The following is a 22,336-nucleotide window of genomic DNA, read 5'->3' as shown; positions in this document are numbered from 1 at the left end:
TAAACATTACATTTTATACTTTGTCTCTCACACCCAGTTAGAACTGCATATCATTAAATTATATTTGCTTATTCCGCACTGATCAATGATAACTTACCAGAAATGATCTTGACAAATATTTCACCCATATCAACTCCCATTCCTATGAAGTACAATATGCCTGCCGGTACTTGTTTTTCCCCAGGTCATTACCATGGAGTAGTGGATTACATGTGGATTTTCAAAATATAGACAATATAATGCCGACATGTTCAGAATGTGAAAATTTAACATGTTGACATTCACACTGTTGACACTGTCAAAATGTCAGCATGTTAAAAATAGAATGATGTCAATGTGAAATTAGGGTTAGGTTAATATACTGTAGGTGTGTCGACATTATGACTATCGACATAATAAACATGTTCATATGACAAATGTAAACATTCTCATAATGCTGACATTATGAATGTCGACATTCAGACCATGCCGACATTGTGTCGACATGCCATACCAAACCTGTAAAGTTTTAGATGCTTTGTTAAAATATTGCAAGGATTATATTTTATTACATTCGGCTTCACAGCAATATGGCCAATGAGGGCATTTTCCCAAAAAATACTGCATATAATATTAAATCATGCGGCCCAAAAATATAACTAATAAAAATATATGCTGCTTTCAGCAAGCAAAGTCCTTCAGAAATGTACAAACATTAGGTTTGATTGTGCTAGAAACTTGTATGAATAAAATCCTTTAAACATTGTTGGGGAAAATAAATTGGAAATGCGACGAGCACAGTCATTTTACCATGATCCCCACACTTTTGGGGACACTGAAAATTTGGATCTGCAAAACATAGGACTTTTGTGAGCTATGTGAACAAGCATGATAAAAATGCTACGGGAGACTGCACTTCTTAGTGTTTTATTTTACATAGAAAAACAGAAACAGACATCCAGCATTACTCCCCAAAAGATACATCTCATTAGACATTGTAACATTGAACTTCAAGAGTTCCTAATAAAAAAAATGACATTTCATATTATTTGATAACACTCTCATAACAAATATTACATAGATGACAGGTGTTGTCAGTGGAGGTCATTTATGAAGTGCAATCTGTCTGCTGTACAGTGCAAAACCAGCTTTAACTTGTGCAAGAACGCCTCATGTTCCACTGAGTAAAATAGACGTTTGCAAATCTAGGGCCTGATTCACTACGGATCACAATATTGTGTACGCACGCAGTTCAACTGCGATAGTATGCTAATCCATTGCAATCGCAATGCAAACTCAGAACAATATAAGGACGCCCACTTTACCTTACTCACATCAATAATGTTTAGGAGCATAGCGAAACCATCGGTACAATCGAGTACCATCGCAGCCTCATGCACACTTGTACAAGCCCTGACCTTACTCAGAAATTGCTAACAACCACGCAACAAATGAATTCCATCCTATGAGGTCTATTGATTAATCAGTGACAACCCAGGTTTTCATCACTTATTTGCACATAGTTTTTTATATTACTGCCGTTATTCTTTATATACTCCACAGGCTGAACACGTCCCCTCTAATTTTTGGCCATGCCTCTGTTCACTGCAGATGGTCACAGCCCTTCAGCGAGGTCCCTGATATTTATTTCCCTGATGGGCCCTTTATGTGCCAGTCGGACACTGCCCACTAGAGATTGCAACCACAAATCACTATTTATTTTGACAATTTCCTGAAAAAAACGGTTTATTGAAAATACTTAGTTTCTTTCCCATTACCCGTCACCACACAACGATTGTGCCTAAGATACAGTATGTGTAATGTTCTCCTATAACTATGTATACTTCTACAAATTTTTAACTACACATGCTACTTATTATCTGCTTATATTGATAGAATATTTTAAACTATCTGCCCCCAGAACATGTAAGACATGTATATACGTGTGCAGTATAAATATAGGTCTTCACATGTTCTCTTGCCCAACATACTTAGCCCATATGATTTACTTCCCATTTCAATAAATTAAATCCTAGTTACACTGTATGACACATTTTGGAATAAAGCGTACTATATCAAATTAGTGCTGCAGTTTCACTGCAGATTGCATTGCAATTTCAGGAATGTAAAGCCAGTTTCCATTTAACAGTATTATGGGGCCCATACATCTGCAATGTATTGTTCCAATTCCTTGTTCTGCTGACACTGGGGAATTGGGGAAATCCAACATGTTGGAAATCCTCGATTCACTGATCAGAAAATGATCAGGATGGGAGAGCCGGAATTCTTAACATGTTTTTCTCCGATCCACAACGCATCATGGATCATCGATGTCCGTGTAACAAAATATTTCATTGCCAAATCGGTAGTATGGGGCCCTAGATGTATGTCCCACAGTATTTACAAGGTAGCATTGTTGCAAATATTTCTGTACTAATTTTAAGTTTATTTTACTCAAGCACACCTACACGGACACTGTGCAAGACCGGAAAAGAGACAGCGCACCACACAAAGCTTAGTAGTACAATGGAACATCTCTTAAATTATATATTACTGCATAATAATTAGAATCAATTACAGTATTTTCGAATAATTCAACAACTTGTGCCACTACTTGAGATAAAGGCATACTATTAGTAGAGTAATGCATACAGAATATGTTATTACATTTTCTTACCTGAATTGCTAAAAGAGTACAAAGCACCAAAAAAATAACCTTGAATGTCCTTAAGCTTGATGCCAATTGTTCTAGAAATTATTTCTCTATATCCTACCGACATTTCACTTAAATAATAATTAGGGAAAGTTAAGACATACACTAAAAGTATCAGATAACAGTGTCCTGTATGAAAATGTGTGAATCAAAGCAATCTCTTTGAATTGGGGTCTGATTCAGAGATGGACCAAATGCCATTGCAGCTGCAATCTGCCACGGATCACCATTGAAAAAAATATGCTAATGACTCACTCGATATCTAGCGCTTAGAGACGCCCACTTAAAGCATCTCACGCACAAAACCGGACACATCAAAACGCAGATCAGGCGCTCATCAGCCTCATGAGTAAGTCTAAGATGCCGAAGACATAGCCAGTCTCCACACAGGCAAATGGCTCTACTGCTGCAAGCAAGAACACAGTTGCTAAATTATGGACGCCACGGTGTTTAAATGGTCCGACATGCCTGCGTTTTTCTAACCACCCTGTTACCTTCCCCAAATGCTGACTACCTGTCACTCACTTTGTGAGTGAATCCCGTGTGTGAATGTATTCCTAATTTAAAATCGATGTGCATATGCAGTGCAGCTTACACGCAAGCACAATGGCAAACAATCGCTCAATCTGTGTAAATATCAGCATTGCATCCATCTCTGAATCAGGCCCTTGGCAGTCTAGAACAGTAGAATGGCCATTAGAATAAAACACTTGGTACAATTTATAAATAGTGGTTATGATTACTATTATCAATAAAAGCACTAGTTATATACCCACATACTGTATGCATGTTAAGGTTTTTAAAGAAATAGCAAAATGTCTTTACCAAATGCCAATCTATAGTAACAGTAGTTATTGAACATGCCTCAATTAAAGGTTCTTCATATTTCTCCTCATTTTTCTTTCAAGGGGAAGTTTCTCATTCCCTTTTATGTTTGCTTTGCGTTGAGCTACTATAATATGATTTACTTTTGTACATCAGAAATATAGATGCTAATGCCAGAACAGCACCAAGCTGAGGTGGCCCACAAGGGCTATATTCTTGTGCAATTCCTGAGAAGAGGGGAACGAGTATGCGTCCCACCGATGTTACCGACTGTCCAACTCCTATAAGTGTACCACTTCCATGCTTCTCACCCAGTGAAAGTTCTAGGTCCACAATGCATGTCCTCCCTATATTCGTAGAAAAGGCCAAGAACGTTGAAGACAAAATAACTATCCACATTTTAGGGGCTACAGAATACAGCAGGATGGAAAAGAATGTGAGAACACTGGAATGTAACAACATTGTGTAAGTGTTATACTGGTAAAGTCTAGTAAGTGGTCCCAGTGAAAAACCAGCCAAAGCACCAAGGGTACTGCCATAACTTATTAAGTAGCCAGTCATCCGCGGAGTCATATGAAATCTTTCTTCCATAGCCAAAGCAAAGTTGCTGTAATACAGCATCACCGCAATTGCCATTAGTAAACGAACTAAAAATATGTCCCACATCTGAGATACAGCCACGTCTGTTACCTTCTTAAAGACTGAAACAACTTGTGCCCAAAAAGTCTGTGCAGGTGTATTTGGTTTGATCCCATTGTCCTCCTGTGATGCATGTAACATAACACCAAGCTCTGATGTCAGGTTATTCTGTAAACAAACACTGCTAGGTAGTGTCCCACTGCTCAACTTGTCCTCAACCTGTGGCATAATCCAAACTAGACCTGCAAGTTGTAAATGAGGGAAATGACAAATTAAATGTTCAAATATATACAATTATATTTTTACCACGGTTGTTCGAAATTAGTAAAAATCAGGTTAGATAGACAATTAGTTAATTTAACGTCTGTTAGCTCCAGTTAATACAGATATGTCCTTATACACCTAGCCTCAAATGAGCTTTACGCAAGCCGTTTGGCGCTAGTGAGCCGCTAGGTCCTATGCAGCTCAGCTAGCGTCAAGTGTTTTTTTTCACAAGAAAATAAGTCTTAGTCACACGCAGATTCAACAAACAGCTTCACAAGTCTGCACTGATTCCTGTGTGTGCGACTGAATCTATATATGAAGCACAGCGGACCTTGGCGTGGAAAAAAAGCCGCGGCATAGTAGACATTTTCATATACAGATTCAGACTCAGTCGCACACAGATAAACAAGTGTTGCATATCAAATTAAAAAGTGCAGCACCATCCGTTTGCGACAGACGTATTTCGGGGTAAAAAGACACAAAAAAGATGCTTGGCGCAAGCCATTAGACGGGACCTGGTGCTCAGAACAGCTGTTTGGCACAACTGCAGCAATAGTGTATGAGGACACATCTGCAACTAATGTAATCATTGTGGCTCCAAGCATCAAATTTGAATAAAAGGCAACTGAAAAAAATATCTTAATTACTATAAATTACTCAGGTTCACATATTTGCTATCCAATTACATTATTACAATCTAAACATTGCGCAATATGACCAATAGATATTTTGTATAGCCACTAGTGCAGTTGGAGCCCTCACAGGAGGTTTTGGTAGCATTGTTTAGAAAGTCGTCTAATGGATAGCCGGCAAGGACCAGCGATGCGCATGCACGCTGAGTCCTTGCCGACCCTGACCATCTACGGAACATGCTGGTCAACCCGACGATGCTCGTCAGGTTCCACATGTTGGGGGATCCTGCACTGAATGACATTCAGTGAACGCCGTTCAATGCGGGCACCGCACCCGGCGACCTGAAGGACTGAACGCTAGTCGTTCAGTTTTTCAGGTCGCGTAATGGATAGGCCTCTTTAGGCTACTATTGTCATATCTTGGATAGGAAAGGCACAAATAGAGTAGCAACAGCATCAAATGCAAGTTTACTGTTTGCAGGGGGTCGTAACTAAAAACTGTAAAAATAATACTTTAGCTACACAGAAGTTTTAAATTGCAGTAAATTGTCTCCTTTTAAAAACATAAACAAACAGGGTTATATGACCTAAATTATATATAATAAAACTATTCAGCATATTGGTTTACAATGTTACATTACATACCTGCATTTATTATGAATATACCAGAACAGAGGAGAGAGGTAATATAAAAACCGCCATGTAACTCTGTAAGGTAACCACCAACAACAGGCCCCAGGATAAACCCAATGCTGGACACTGCATTAAACCTTCCCATTACATGGGGGCGCTCTCTTTCAGGAACAAGGTCTGAGAGGAATGCTTTTGAAATGGAGAGCGAATGTTTAAAAATTCCTGTTAGGGTGGAAACAATTTTTGTTTTTACAAAACTGAATATAAAATAGACTCCTAGTTTACTGGTAAAAACAATATAAAACAGATTCAAACTCATGTGAGTAGAAAATAAGTGTTTTCTTTTAAGTGTTTAGGCCTGCGATAAGGGCAAAAGTGGACAACAATTTGTATGTGACTGTACTGGGTAAGGACCGTACGTGCAGTTCAGAGAGGGACACACTGCATACCACACAGCAGTGTCTCCAGTTCAATATTATGCCACACAGTAGTGCCCCTAATTCATGTTAAGCCACACAGTAGTGCCTCCAGTTCATATTATGCCAGAGTAGCGTACCAGTTCATATTAGGCCACACAGTAGTGCCCCATAATATGAACACTCAGTAGTGCCCCAGTTTATATGTCACAAAACAAGCCACACTGCTGTATGATACATTTCTTTACAGGATACTTTTGTACAGTGTCACAAGTGCCGAAATTTCAAGACTTCCTCCTCTAAAAAGGAAAAAAAAACCCAGTCAGGGAACTGCAGGAGTGACATACATTGTGGAGGACTCTGTCAAAACAATTTATCACAGTGTTTGTTATATATCTATTCAAATTAATTTAATAAAGCAAATAACATGAAAACAAAACTGGCTATAACACTGGTAAAAGCTTTGTAGAATTCATAAGACACCACAAAGACAGGAAAATATGCATTACTAAAATCAAATTATATTTAATCATATTAAGCTAAGTGACCAAGTTAATAAGATTCAAATAAAAGAAATTGCACTTGGAAAACAAATATGCACATATCATTATAAACATATCCAAAAAAAGGGTTTACCTCTCACCTACACACAATGGACGCAGATACAGTATTGTATGGGCTGCACCTATGAACATGGAATACACTACAGTCTCTTTTAAATTATCCAGTAAACAGTCACATGACTGAGACATGGCTGCCTAAGCAGAGTAGGAGAGAGGAACATTTAAGAAATTAGTGACCAGCTTATTATACTTACCTACTGGTATTCTCGCAATAGCGTATATGTAAATGTTAATGGATATGCCAAGAAGACCGTAACCGAAGGCACTGATAATAATACAAGTAATTAGAGAATAACGTCTTCCAACGATATCGCTCCAGCTTCCCTGCACAAAAGACGACAATTGTTTACAGTGGCTGTAGTGTCATGCTCCTCTTTATGGAATGAACTTCAGATGTCAAAGTTATTTTTCTTTACAGTGTTCAAATGTTTCTGGTTAACAGGACTCCAGATAAAAGGATTGTATGCCTGTACATTGCACTGTTTGGACAACACATACTGTCAGAGAGAAACAGCAGGGTTTCCACTATGCAGTGTGACTATATGAAAAGAATATCTGCACTGGAATAATACTTCTCTCAAAGCAAAATTAGAAATTCTGGAAACAGAGTAAGAAGGAAGTTCTGGTTGGACAGGATTAATAGCTATAGATTTACATAGACTGCATGAGTCAGCTCAAGACAATGCTCCATTTAAGGTTCATTTGCAGTCCTTTGCTAATATAGAGCCTGATACAGCCAAAGTCAATTTAACAACCCAGAACATTACTGAATTACTTACAATGTAAAACAGTCACTGTTTTAAGGCACAGTGGACACGCTTGTTGCCCAAGCATACCCAGTGACTAGCACAGACGTCAGCACATGTGCCCTCACCTATGTAGTCAGAAAGGCAGGGGAGAGCTCTGCAGTCCTGATGGTCACAACAGAGTTGGTATCTGACGGATGCACAGAATATGAGGACTTTTTTGACATTCATGTTTGTCAGCAATACTCTGCTTTCTTTTGTAAAACAAGTGAAAAGCAGACAGGAGTGAATGACCTAGAGGTCCTCTGTCATGTGGAAAACGATCAGCACAGCTGGGCTCACATAATTGTTGAAGGAAGAAATGAAAGCGTTCAAGACCCACTACTTCATCAAAGCCTTCCAGCTCCCATCCTAACTTGCTCCTACATGCTCCTTCCTCCCTGTCTATCCCATCTGTGTCACACCTGTTTGTCTGCCCCTCCCCTTTAGAATGTAAGCTCTTACGAGCAGGGCCTCTACCCTCTTGTGCCTCTCCTTACTTTACTTTCACCTACTTCTTACCCCCCACCAGGGTACCTAACACTTGGTTGCTTACGCTCTGTTGCATATCTAGGTGTTATGGTCACTAATGTAGCAATGTATATTATCCATGTCCTTATCCTATTTTGTACTGTAAGTCAGTTGTCAAATTGTTTATGTACTTTGTAAGGCGCTGCTTAACACTTGTGGCACCATACAAATAAAGGATAATAATGATAATAATAATAAAAGCGTTACCAATTGGTTCTGTTGCTTATATGGTCATTGCTGGTCAACCATGGAAGTCTTTACACCATAGGATAATTAGTGGCAACACCACTACCTTGACCTCTACCTTATGGATGTTTCAAATAACCACTAAACTCAAATATTAGAATTTTCAGATACAAACCATGTCCATATGTCAACACATTTAAGTGTTAAGGTGACTTTCTACACCAGCTTTGTTATAAAGTGGAGTATTTCCTCCGCACTTTAATAGAGACAGCTGAAGCTTTCCCCATCTTTAGAACAGTGATATGGATATCAGTAGGTAAAAAAAATTGCTGCAATTTAAGTTAATGTGACGTCACTAACCCTGTGCTTGTGAATGAATACACAAATCCACACACTGCAAACCTTCCATTTAAACTGCCCGTTTACCTAGAGACACACCTCCTTCCCTAAGCCAAGTGCACAATATCCGAAATATTGCCTGACACGGATCGGAAATGATATATCGTATATATCATAGTGTACGTCTGATCCATCGCTAATGATTGTCGTTCATCACATCGTCCCATCTGCTGTGCTGCACAATAGATGGGACAATGCAATGATTGACCCGGTGTTGTTACATGCACCATGTGACGTCACATCGCACGGGCGCACGCCAGATCATGCAGTGTGTGTACGGAGCGCGAAATTTATCGTTACATCGCAATGCCGCTGTGTACACAGATCGTATAGTGTGTTCACAGCTTAACATGAAAACCTGCTACAAAAGAACTGAAATAGTGAGATGGACTGATTTTGCGAAGTATAAATACGCCAGTGAGTTCAGGAATGTTATTCCACTTAGTCATATACAGCTTTTCATATATGTTCATTTCAAATTTTTCTTTACTTGACCTTAAAATATAAATATAATTATTATTGGAATATGTAATGATAAATACAATCTTAATTTACCCATCCAAAATGTGCAATGACAATGCCTTGCCTAGAGCTGCTTAAGATATGGAAACCTGTTATTAGCCAATGTGACTCTTACCACAATGGAGCTAGAGAAGAGTTGCAGAATGCCATAGCAGGAACCTAAAAAAAAGGGCAAAAGTTACATCAGTATTAAAATCTACCATGTTCAATACAAATATAAGTCACATTACTGAAACCTGGTATAAATTAGTTGTAAAATTGTCCCAAATATTAATCTAACATTTGCATTATCATGGACAATTCCACTCCATAATCAAAAGACAGATTTAGTTCCAAGGATTAAGAAAAGGACACAAATGTACAGTAATACTAAAAAGCCTCATGAGACACATTTAGAAATTGGAAAAAAATCCTGCAAAACCAGACTCACTAGATTATACTAGCACACTCATCTGTCTTTACCAGTTATTTTAGCTTTACCATATTATATGTACAGCACATTCCAGATATATAATTACTCCATTAGTTTAGTGTTTCTGTATGTCACTGGTGTAGTGGGAATTGGGGGCATTGCCTGCCCTAGTACTTTGGAGAGAAGTACAATGTCACAGTCAGAAAAACAGTGCTGGGGCCCCTTTGAAGTAAGGACTATGAACTACCATCCTACAGCAACGTGCTCTCACTTTATTATACCTTGTGTGATGGGGATCCAGAAGTGACACATATCTGCCTCTCTGCTGTGGTTGGGCTTAGCGCTATATGATCAAACACTAAGGGACTGATTCAGAGCTCCGCACAAGCCCATTTTGTATATGAATCTTGCAATGTTTCGCATTGCACATGCTCCATAGCTGGACATAAGCAATTTTAAGCAATGATGGGTGATTCAGAGTCATCCTAATTCGTGGGCATATCCACTTGTGACTTAATGGGTGTAACTGGGCAGCAACTGAGCATTCCCATATAGCCTAAGTTATTAGAGGACATGCTATGTTCATGAGCTGAGCATACAGTGTCACCTCTGTCTGACCCACCCCATTAGATTGTATGCTCTCACGACCAGGGCCCTCTTCCCTCGTGTGCTTTTCTCTCCCTCACTAATATCACTATCTCCTCCCCACCGCCAACAAAGGCACAAAACCTTTGGGTTCAGTCAGTGCTGTTTTTGCGAATATTATGACTCAATATGCAGCAATGTTTAGCTAGATCTTATATCTCATGTTCTGCAATGTTTTGTGCTGTTAGTCTTTTGTACTTTTTTGTGTTTTGTTAGCACTGTTTCTGCTTATTATTTGTAAACTGCCGCGGACCCCTTGTGGCACCATATAAAATAAAGCTCATGCAAATACACACTGATAGTGATAGTGCATCAAATAAAATGATGTTTGAACAAGTTCAGACTCCAGCCAGAGATGGTAATAAAATGATAGCTGCAACAGGACAAAGTCAAGGTAAATACAAAATATAACAGAACAGTAATAAAACATCAAATGGCAGGAGAATAACCATTCTGCCGGCAGTAGCCATGTGCCTTGTTCCAGACATAGAGGATTTTGCTTTAGTTGAGTAGGGAGGCTCATTAATTTAATCTCCGACATCCTTACCTATTATACCAGCTGTAGTTGGACTTGCCCCAAGAGATTTAATGTGATGATTTAGTAATGGCACAATCATGCTCACACCAAAGAGGTCCTAGAAAGGAATAAAAAAAACAAAAAAAAAAACAAAGAAGTTTCACACATAATATATAGCTTTCACACATACACATATATAAACTCAATAAAAGATAATTACTTTTGATTGGATAGAAATGCAGAATTTTATTCAAAAATAGCTCTTGCAACATCTCTTATTAAACAATTTAAATAACATTTTACAGTAGCAGAAGAAAACCAACGTTGCACCTACATCACATTTTTAAAATACAGAATAATAAAAATGGAGAAAAGTCATACCTTGTGTCCAACTAATATACCAAAGCAACCAGTGCATGCACTGTATTAACATGACCTTTTTAATATAAAAATACCTTAGGTCTAATTGAAAAAAATGTTCACTGACAAATTATTTTAAGACACTAGCACCTGGTCCCCTCAACCACCAGAACTGTGGAGGACCCATGTTAAGACCTTGGGAAGGTTCCCTGCCATGGGAAACCATAGTTCTGTTCGGGAGAGGAGGACTTGGGATTACATTTTTAGTATGTGGGCAGTAAACTAACAAAAAGCATATAACGCAAGTCTAAAAGGGGGTAATTATATCAAGAATAAAAATTAAACAGGCACTACTCTGGGTGTTTCTTCCAGGCAGCTGAATAATGGAGAGAGTTAAGGTGGGTACAAACCTGAAAGATATATCTGTAGATACATCTTTAGATAATGGTCGTTCATATACACTGAATGGCCATCATCTATCTGGCAGCTGCCGGCCCCGCTGTCAGGGAGGCAGGGCCACCCCCTCCCCGCAGCTGCCGCTGTGTGTGTACGGGTGGTCTACACACTTGCTGATGGACAGATATGTCTGCAGACCGCCCATACACACTTGCCAATGGACAGATATGTCTGCAGACATTTCTGTCCATCGGCTGTGCAGCACAGCCAATGCGATATGTCTGTGAACGACGCTGTTCACAGACATATTACCTGTACACACTGGCCGACGGCCAGCAGATATATTGACTGATCAAATGATTGGCCAGTATATATCGGCCAGTGTGTACCCACAATAGGAATACAATAATACAAACAAAGATAAACAGCGCACCAGTGGCCTCAAGGCCTGTAAACCTTACTTGCTTACCAAGCAGGTGACATACTAAAGAACATGTATTAAAAACAATACAGATGTGTCCTCACACACCATTGCTGCAGTGGTGCCATACAGTCCCATTCAACGCACCAGGTGAAGTGCAACTTTGCTAGCATTGGGTGTCTTTTATGGCGAAAATGCATATTAATTGCAATGTGATGTGACTAGGATGCAACATAAGTCGCAGACTCGGTATACAGACTTAGTCGCACACAGCTATACAAGTGTCACATATCAAATTAAATAGTAAAGTCTTCTAGTGCCTCACATTGTGCCCAAGATGCATTTTCGGAAAAAAAGATACCTGACGCCAGCAGAGTTGCACGGGACCTGGCGACTCACTCGCGCCAAGCATCTTGCGTGGCATATTGAGGCTAGATGTGTGAGGACATCTGTAGGTAAGACAAAATAGCTATAAAACAGTAATGCTGGATACACACTGGCAGATACATCGGCCATTTAATTGAACCGCCGATATATATCGTGTGCACCGGCCAGTGTGTGTACAGACACTATGTCTGAACGACACAGTTCACAGACATATTGCTAAGGCTATGCAGCACACCTGATAAATATTCAGATATATTGGCTCACAGTGCTGTGTGATTGGGTGGTCAGCCGACTGCCCATACATTTGCTGCAGAGGCTGGGGGTGACTGACATCACAACTGGGCGGGCACATGTAAATGCCCGCCAAGTTGTGACATCAGGCACGACACATCAGACCGATGATTGGTAAGTGCATACACACTTGCCAATCGTCAGATAGGACAGTGGATCGGCCGGACGGCCGATCCATCATCCTATAGTGTACCCACCTTTATATAGCAGCATACAATTGTAGGCCTTAAATTTAAGTATCACCTTTGAGAAAGCTGCAAGTAGGATTTGCAAAACCTGTCAAGTGACATACCCTGTCAGCAGCACTTGCACTATAAGTATCTTCAATCAAACTACCTTCTTGCCTGGTAATACCAGCAAATTTGCTGTGTCTAATTGGGAACCATCCACTGTGCGTTGATTTTCATCGCTAAACCAGGACCCCAATACTATACACATGGGACTGGTAACCAATGACCTTATGCTGGAAAACTTTTGAATATTTAAAGGGCCATACACCAAAATGTAGGCCCAATTATATTATCAACTAACAGGACATTTGGAGGAACTTATTTCCACAGTATCAGTATGCCTACCTTTATCTGCCGACTTATTTAACTTTAAAGCCTACAATTCTATTTCACAGCTATTTTATCTCACCCATCGTTTAATAAATTATATTTTGTATTTAATCCGTTTAGTATTTGATATATGTTTACAGGCCTTGAGCCACTGGTGCAATGTCTCTCTTTCTTTTTATTAACATAGGTCTAACGTCTGTAAAGCAATAACTGTACAATATGGTTTCAGAGCAAAATTAATTCCACCAGAAATAATGTTGAGACTCTGTTCCCTAAAAGATAAATGAATTTGAGTAGAGTACAATACTAAATTAACTGGTAGGCAGTACCCTCAGTGTCAGAGAGCAATTGTAAAAATAGCAATGCATGTAAGGTCATACCTATATATGTCAAACCTATGGCATGCCATAGGAAAAAGAACTCACATGAAACAACCACTGGGAGCTGTACTAGTCTCCTATAGTCTACATATAACCTTCTTTGAGCTGCAGTAAATGTCACTATTCTTATGTCCTTTAAAACCTCTGAGCAGCAGTCATCATTACACTGTAATCCACAAATAGCTATCACCTGTAGGTAAGATACTGTTCCTGACATGACTTTGGGAAAGCTTAACAAACATCATACCAATTATCATTGCATGTGTCTTTAATAAATATCAACTCATATTCACACTGTTACTTTTCCTTAACACTTCAGCTATATATATTCATTATCCAAAACTGTTCCTGCAGTTAAACACCTTACTTACAGATTTTTTTTTATCACCAGGCTCCCAAGATTTTTAACAGTGCAATAAAAGCAGGCAAAAGAAAAATACAGTATGTGTATGATTTATCTGATGAGGAAGCAGGGTTCAGATGGATCAGATATTATTAAGGTTATTGTCATGCTCTGAACCATATAAAGCAGGAAATTATTGCACATTAATGTTGCATACAACCCTATATATCCTGTATCATGTGTGATAATTACTTCCATGGGGTCTGCTCCATCTGCACCTAATGGATTACTTGGTTGTTTTGTGTTCTTGGATTTGTGGATATGTGCAATTTGCCCTTTAAAGCTGCCAAGATCCCCTATGCTTCATATGAACAATGCAAGGTTTCTCAAACATATGAGGCCCTGATTCAGAGCCGGACGCTCTGAAAGCGCGCTCGCTCTGAATCAGGGCGTTTTTTTTTTTTTGGTGCGGCTCCTGGCCGCTCGCACAGCTGTGGGTGACCACCCACAGCTATAGCGAGCGGCCATGATGATGGCCATCGGGCTTGTGACGAGACCCTTGTGGTAGGGTCTCGTGGCCGTAAGCCCCAGATAGATTTCGGCTCTAACAGAACCGGAATCTCTCCACTGACATCACTCGTGATGTCAGTGGGGCCGCCCCCAAACAGGAGGCGTTCTCATGGGAACACCTCCGTTTGGGCAGCCACCAACCCGGCCCACCCACCAAAGGGGGCGAGCTGTCACTCAACATCGACAGCTCACCCCCTTTGGTGCGAGATTGCCCGTCGCTAGCCGGGTCTCACGCATGCGCACGACTGAGCCGGCTCCGTCGCACGCATGCGCTGTGGGCCACCATCGACCCGGTTGCGAGCGCTCAGCACTTACGACCGGGTCTGAATCAGGCCCTGAATGAACATGCCATCTTACCCTGAAGTTCAATGAAAGATTATGGACATCAAAGTATTTTTGGTCTCTTCTTTCCTATACATTATATGCAGAAATGTTACCGCAATTATGCTGTGCTCTTTTTGTTACTCCACAGAGGAATAACTGTTCAGTACACAACGTATGCATACTGTGGCTAGCTTTGAAACTACTTCCACTCCTCATTACGAAGAATGAAACTAATGACTTTCCTAGATCCCACTAACCGAGGCAAATTATATGGAGCAGCTGTTGCTAAACGTAGCTACAGTTTAGCTTATAACTGAAGTCTTCAATCCTATTTTGGAGACTGAACTAGCCATCCTTTAAGCTTTTGTTTGATTTGTTTTACCAGCAATCACACAAATGTGGTTGACTTCATGTAAGTTACATTTTAAATATTGCTGGGATATCAGTTACTAATCAGAACAAATCTAGAATTTGGGTACTTCTGATCACAATTAGATTTCAAGCATCAGGGTGTGGAATTTCTGTTACTAAAGAATTGTTTTACTATCATTTTAATTGTTTTAGATATCTATAAAGAACAAAGATTGTCATTATCAAGGGGCAGAATCTCACATTTCTCAACTAGGTTGCAAATATAATTATTGCAACTGAGAAAGGGGCAAGAGCCTCCCAAAATGTTGTACACCTTGCCTTTCCCACTTGTCAAGGTAAAATAAACTAGCTGAGAGGAGTATATAAAAACTTACGTGCTGTTGCATGGTGTATTGACTTAAAAAGAGAGTGCGACTATGACACAGTAGGGAATACCGTACATTTATGAGCACCAAAGTTTGTAGTGAGAAATAAAGGGAGGGCTGATTGTAATTTAAACTACACCTTACTGTGCTTGTTTCCACCCAGCGAGCTTCTTTGAGTGCGCAGACGTTGAGCACAATGAGACACCCATATTTATATCATTTGCAGGAGACGATTCACACTCTTTCGCTATGTAACACCCAGAGACAGTAGAAATAAAATTTTTATGACATTTAATTTGGGCCAGAGCACCTTTGATTCTACCTATTATCGCCATCTTTTCTACTGTGTCCCCAGACTGGAATTGTGCTGGAATAAAATAACCTGCAATCAAATCATCAGAATGTTCCCTGCATTACAAACTATTTCAGGAGATGAATAATGTTGTGTGAAGTAGTGATCTGTCCACTTTTGCAATTGAGGAGCCTGTTTTTGAAAAGCATTTAGCGTTCAGCCACTGTCTGCAATTTCCCGTAAATATTAACTCTTTCCAAATGTACGAATATGAAGGGGTGATCGCAGCACATATCAGAGATAGCTTCTGCGGTCCTTTCGCTGTCAATCCCAAAAACAGCTCCTATAGGTTTTTTGGGGAGCTGCTAACTTATCAAATGTACCAAGTTCCAAAAATCCCTGTCCTGTAACTGCCGTTTGTACATGTGTGATCCGATGACCGCGCAAGCGCAGTAAAAATGCTGGATCCAAACCCTGAAGTGAAGTGATTGCATAAGCAATCACTTTATTTTGACACTTTGCATGGGCGGGCTTCCCTGACGGAGTTCCTCGATACATTGCCCCAATATGCAGCAATAATAATATTTATCAGGGCAAATGGTAAATATGCCCCAAAGCAAGGAAAAGACGTGTGCAGTGGTCGTTTCTAATTTCCAGTGACACATTTCTATATACTTGTGATGCTCCTATATCAGGTGGGTATACATGATGACTATGGGGCTAATTCTCAGACAGACACAAAGAGGATGCGTATGCGTGATCTACTACCTTGTGTTCATGTGAGTTTCCATAGAGATAAAGCAAGGATCTATGCAGCTTAAAGTGGGAAGAAGCACTGCCCAGACTTTCGCAGTTTAGAGCTGCAACTGTCATTATTAGTATCAGCACTTGCACCAGCCCCATGCTAGGTACAAGAGATCCATCTGAAGCAGGCTTCCCTTCTCCGTACACACAATTCTGAGTATCACAAAATTAAAGCCCACAACACTCCCAATAGACAGAACAGTTCAGTGTGATCACATTGTTGCCGCCCAGTTCCTGCCTGAAACACCGATTTCATGCAAAGAGAAGTCTGGTAAAGGTCCATCCGCTCAGAATAAGACGGAGATACACAAAATGCATCTGTACATGCTCCAAAAGATAAAACCAGGGTTGCTTTCCATGTGTTCCAATGCCCATCAGCTTGTAAGCAGTTGCAGACGAAATACATACGGGATGCCGGTGGTCAGAATCCCATCGTCGGCATACTGACGGGGTTAGAATACCGACACTTTGTTGGTCGGCATCCTAACCCTCTTTCCCTGGTGCCTGAACCTAACCTCTCCCCCAGTGCCTAAGCCTAACACTCCCCCTAACCCCAGTACTTACATTTGGGACAAGCAGCTTAAGCGGTTTTGATGCTAGCCATCGCATCATTTGATTTGATGCTGGTAGTCCGGCAACCATTCTATGCCAGGATTCCGATGTCCATCCCTGGCTAAAACATGCTCAGGCTTATACTGAGATGGCTGCGACCATCGCAACTAACGATGTAGCACTCGCATTTGCAATGCTATCAGGGGGCTGTATCCTGCAGAATTTGAATAGTATTCCCATCACTGCTACGTCCAAACATTCAGCAACAATGAATAGCACACAACTCTGAATCAGGTCCAAAGAGAGCTGTCCAACTCTGAATCATCTCCTGTGTTTGTGCATAGTTCACCTTCAACTAATGTACCTGGAAGTGACGTGGAGTGAGGGCGGAATTGAGGTTCCATACCCTTAAAGGACACCAACATAAGAAATTTGGGTACTTCCGTACCTTTGCAGCCCCCGGATTACACTACGTAAGTAGCGTAACCAGGAAAAACTATTCGGCCCCTTGCACTCCCACTTGGATGGTAGGGAATGACGATGGACACTGGCTCATCTTTACACTAATGTCCAACGCCATTCCCTACCATCCAAGTGGGTATGGAGGGGGAATAAATCCATGTGGCGAGCGAAGCGAGCCACCGTGCCCGCAGCGTGGAGAGCGAAGCGAGCCCGCAAGGGGCCGAATGGTATTTCCTCAAGTTTACGCTACTTACGTATCTTCACTGAATAGTGAAGATATGCAAGTAGCGTGACCAGGGGTCGCAGAGATACGGAAGTACCGAAATTTGTACCCTCGCAAGCTTGCTTCGCTTGCCAAGGCTTCGGGCATGTGGCTCGCCACAGGACCAGGTTACTATTCCCAATCATTGTCCCCGTGGATCGTAACGGATGACATCATACTATATCTACTGAAGGGGATCTATCCGCAACCATGCTTGAGTACTACATTCCAGCTTAAAGGGCCAGTAAAGTGGTCAGGATACATTGCATTCATTGTTATAGGTCATCACCTTAAATATCAGTTCAAAATATAAATGCTGGTAATGTTAATAATCTATGTGACTGTGACCTCCTTAAAAGCATACAATACGCAGAGAACTGAGAAGCAGTAGGACGCATTAATAATAAAAGCAGTGAAGGGAAGGACGCCAAGTCAATATGACACTGACACTATCGCATAGCGACACAATCATGCAATGCAACCAAAGCCACCGTGATACAAACAAACCCACTCCAAAATAACCCCCATCCACGTCACTCTCTCCGCAGCATTCATCCCATTCCACCTGCTGTCACTACCCAGCACTGACCCCACTTCACTCGCCGCGTCCCTCACCAAGAAGCCCACTACGTGTAGGCAGTGTTGCAGGCTCCGCCCATTTGGGGTGCTTGCTGGACTCGTGGTCCCCATTCTCCATCCTCCGTTGGCAACAGTCCCTCAATCAGTGCAGCAGCTGCCAACGCTCACAGCTCGGGGCTCAGCTCAACTACTGCAACTACTAGAGAGGGACCCGGAAACTGCCGAGTCCCTCAGCGGAAACTGCCGAGTGCCGTTGCACATGCGCAGGAAGAGGTTACATCACGCTGCCAGCCCCGGGCCGGCTCAGGTCTGAGCTATGTATGACGTGGGAAAAAAAAGGCTGCTCCCGGAACAAATATATATGGTGCAATGTGTAACCAAACAGGAACTGTACCATAAAGTGTCTGTTTTATACTCTTATCCGTGGCAGCTGTATATAAATTACAACATTAATATAACTGACAGTTGTAAATACTCAGTTTTTAATGTGTTTTAAATACGTAGTTGCCAACGTTGCCATTATCATAGGTTTCACCGATTTCTCCGTTTTTTATGGAGATGACCGGTGGTATTCTATATTTGCAGTTTGTCATTATTATTTTGTGGACCACTTGAAACATGGATTGCACCCACCTGTCATTTCAGTAACCAAGTACCAAAACCTGTTGTGTAAAGGGGGTTATCCACTTAGCGATTTTTATGAACGATAACGATCGTTTGCAAAAGTGTCTAAAACGACCAGCGATGCGCGTGCCTGCTGGTCGATTAGACATCAATCATCTTTCCAACATGCTGGTCAACCTGACGATATCGTCAGGTCCAGCATGTTTCCAGATGACTGATGACCCTGCACTGAATGACTGCTCGTTCAGTGCAGGCTCATCAAACGACTGAACGATTACAATGTTGTAATCGTGCAGTCGTTTTCAGATCTTGTAGTGGATACACGGTAGTGTCTAAATCCCCTTCACGGAGAGGACCCTAACGTCATCAGCCAGTGTCCAGCATCATTCCCTTCCATCCAAGTGGGCATAGAGGGGGAATATAACCATCTGGCAAGCCATCGAGCCTGAAGCGTGGCGAGCCCGCGAGGGGACAACAAACTTGTTTAAGTGGGGACAACTTGTTTAGCTGGCCGTCATGGGCATGAACTGCACTTCCGCCCTCATGTCACTTCCAGGTCCCTAGCAAGAAGGGAAAATAAGCTCTACCGTTGCTTAACTGCCAGTCACTACCAGCATGGCTGCCAGTAAATCCTGGCATATCTGGCTCTGTACAAAGCTGAGCCTAGAGCAAAAAGGTCCTATGGTGCTTTCAGTGTTCTAGTCATACCTCCCAACCAAACTAATTTAGGGGCCGATTTATCATATCCAACATTTTATGACAATATCTACTAAATTCGCAATGAAAATTAAAATTTTCACACAAATGTAGTATTCTTCTCTTGCCAGGGCTGGGTTCCAATAAGGACTCTTCTTCCTGGTTTGGTATCGGCCGATAAAGTAGCCTATAGGCTACTATGAGTTGAGCATATTGCCCTTATAGAAACCTAGATAAACCGAAATATCTGCTGCGGTCCCTCCTTAAATCCTGGGATCCTTAATATTTGTGGATACCCCCTGAAAACAGCTGTTTTGGGGTATAACCTACAAATATTCTTTAAAAAATATGCCCCTTGGGCAGAAAGTCCCAGCTGACACATTTGATCACATCATTTGTCAGTGGAGGATAAGTGCACTGAGTAATAATCCCCTCTTCTTTCTATTTCTTGTTCATTAAAGACATTTGATCACAGGGTCAGATTTAGGGATAGGCTGAATAGGCTAATATAAGAACAAGGTTTTCTCCGCCGGGTAATTTACTGCTTATACCCCTTTTACACCAGAGCAAAAACCTGGGTTTTTTCTGGGTCTACCCGGGTCGCAGCTCAGTGTAAAAGGGTCCCTGAAAAATAACCCAGGTTAAGTGACCCAGCAATCCAACCCAGGTAGATACCAGGGTTGGACCCAGGATGGACCCGGGTAATGGTGCAGTGTAAACGGTGCAACCCGGGTTATCTGACCTGGGTCATGCCTAAAATGAGCTGATTGGTGGTTGTGGAGCATTCACCGCCCACTTTTTATGACCTGACAGGTTTAGCAGGGCAGACTTGAGTTCCGTGTGAACAGGGCTGACCTGGGAATAACCCAGATCGAAGGTGCAGTGTAAATGGGTCTGACCTGAGTCTGACCAGGGTTGGAACCATGTCCAAAAACCCAGGTCGGACCTGGGTTTTTGGTGGAAAAGAGGTATAAGTCTGGGAAATTGTGCCTATGACACATATCTGTGAATAGTGGAAGAGATCTTTTATACCATTTTCAGACAGAAAAATCCCAAAAACCCGGGTTTTTCCCGTATCATTCAACCCGGGAATTTGCTCCTAACCCCCTTTCACACAGCACATAATTCCTGGGAAATTCCTGGGTAGACCCCTTTCACACAGAACCCAGATTATCCCTGCAATATACATGTGTCATAATAAATGGACTGCTTTTATGGCACACAGAGATGAGGTCATGAAAAGTGGGTGGTGTCTGCTCACTGCATACATACAATGACAGTATAGACGACACAAGTCTTGTTTTGCAATCAAATGTTTTCTATTTGAAAGCCTCATGTTATGTACATGTTATGTCACATGTAATACCTGCTGTATTCAATTTTTTAAAGTGCTTTTATTTTTCAACAAATATGCATTAGCCATTAACAACATGGCCTTAATGTCTAGGGGCAGCTGGGGCTGTTTGCAGCTGGGGTTAAAAGCACCAAGTGTTAAAGGCACAAAGTGTGATTACATAACAGTTAATCAAACAGTTACCCTGCATGAATATGGACTAATCATCTGTTTATTTCATTTCATCCCTCAGGTATGTGATATTTCATCTCTCATCCTGCCTACTGCATATATACTCTGCATAGACCTTCATGCAATCATGTGCAGTTTTTAAATGTATGTGATATTTCATCTCTCATCCTGCCTACTGCATATATACTCTGCATAGACCTTCTTGCAATCATGTGCAGTTTTTAAATGTATGTGATATTTCATCTCTCATCCTGCCTACTGCATATATACTCTGCGTAGACCTTCATGCAATCATGTGCAGTTTTTAAATGTATGTGATATTTCATCTCTTGCATAGAATTGTTTTTACATGTATAGTCTATATTGTTCAGTGAAGCATAGTTTATGGTATATATCTTGCCTGGCTTTTGCTCCAACTCAGAGCAAGTTATCTCCTTTGATCAGCAGAGCAATTGAGTCAGTTGTAGCCTGTCTTAATCAAGGATACCACTCCTTTATATTCAGTCTAGGGGCAACAGGGGCTGTTTGCAGCTGGGGTTAAAAGCACCAAGTGTTAAAGGCACAAAGTGTGATTACATAACAGTTAATCAAACAGTTGAACAAACAATGACCAACATCTAAGGTAATTTCAGATTAAGAAACTGATTGCTTTAAAATTTGTCTAAAAATAACAAACCTAAAACTCACCATGTACTACACATTTCTTTTTATCAACTCTCTCCTTTGTATTTTCTCTAAGGATATAACATCCCTAACTCTCCCTGCATCTCCCCTCTCTGGGCACACTGCCGCCCTATTGAGTCACTCACCTCCTCTAATAACTAATGAGCTTTCTTTTCATCAAAAATTGACTATTACAGCCTCATTGTGTCACTATAAAAAACTTTTACACACCTACAACTATATCTAATTCTCCATCCTTCTGCTTTTATTATCTGGTGACATATCACCAAATCCAGGCCCCTCACACATACAGCGGATTTACTATGGAATATATATCCTGCAAACCTCACATGTCTCCCATCACCCTCCAAATCAATAAATGTGCCT

At 41.0% G+C, this 22,336-nt stretch overlaps 1 protein-coding gene across 2 annotated transcripts; it reads right to left on the bottom strand.

The window, feature by feature from the left end:
* Positions 1 to 890: 890 nt before the first annotated feature.
* Positions 891 to 18,734, bottom strand: SLC67A2 (solute carrier family 67 member 2). 2 transcript variants are annotated; one of them, XM_088454167.1, is made up of 6 exons: positions 18,478 to 18,734; positions 10,752 to 10,839; positions 9,263 to 9,306; positions 6,919 to 7,048; positions 5,698 to 5,907; positions 891 to 4,398 (listed from the first exon to the last, which is right to left on the bottom strand). In XM_088454167.1, exons 1-6 carry the CDS (start codon positions 18,550 to 18,552, stop codon positions 3,611 to 3,613), a joined length of 1,335 nt encoding a protein of 444 aa, XP_088310293.1. In that variant the 5' UTR covers positions 18,553 to 18,734; the 3' UTR covers positions 891 to 3,610. The 2 variants fall into 2 exon arrangements, with proteins under 2 accessions (XP_088310293.1, XP_088310294.1); XM_088454168.1 differs by lacking the exons at positions 9,263 to 9,306; positions 10,752 to 10,839; positions 18,478 to 18,734 and having other exon boundaries at positions 5,698 to 6,400; positions 6,919 to 6,995.
* Between the last annotated feature and the right edge of the window lie 3,602 nt (positions 18,735 to 22,336).

The sequence above is a fragment of the Taudactylus pleione genome, unplaced genomic scaffold, assembly GCF_031769625.1.
Source record: "Taudactylus pleione unplaced genomic scaffold, aTauple2 ptg000609l, whole genome shotgun sequence".
NCBI lineage: Eukaryota > Metazoa > Chordata > Amphibia > Anura > Myobatrachidae > Taudactylus > Taudactylus pleione.
The sequence above is the reverse complement of the archived record's forward strand: the minus strand, read 5'-3'. Positions and strand labels throughout refer to the sequence as shown.

Excerpts from the sequence above, each read along its gene's own strand:
- SLC67A2 (XM_088454167.1), bottom strand. The coding sequence starts at position 18,552 with ATGGGGACCACGAGTCCAGCAAGCACCCCAAATGGGCGGAGCCTGCAA. Across the intron at positions 5,908-6,918 it reads TATTGCGAGAATACCAGTAG|GAATTTTTAAACATTCGCTC; the intron begins GTAAGTATAATA and ends CCACCCTAACAG. Across the intron at positions 4,399-5,697 it reads TATATTCATAATAAATGCAG|GTCTAGTTTGGATTATGCCA; the intron begins GTATGTAATGTA and ends TACAACTTGCAG.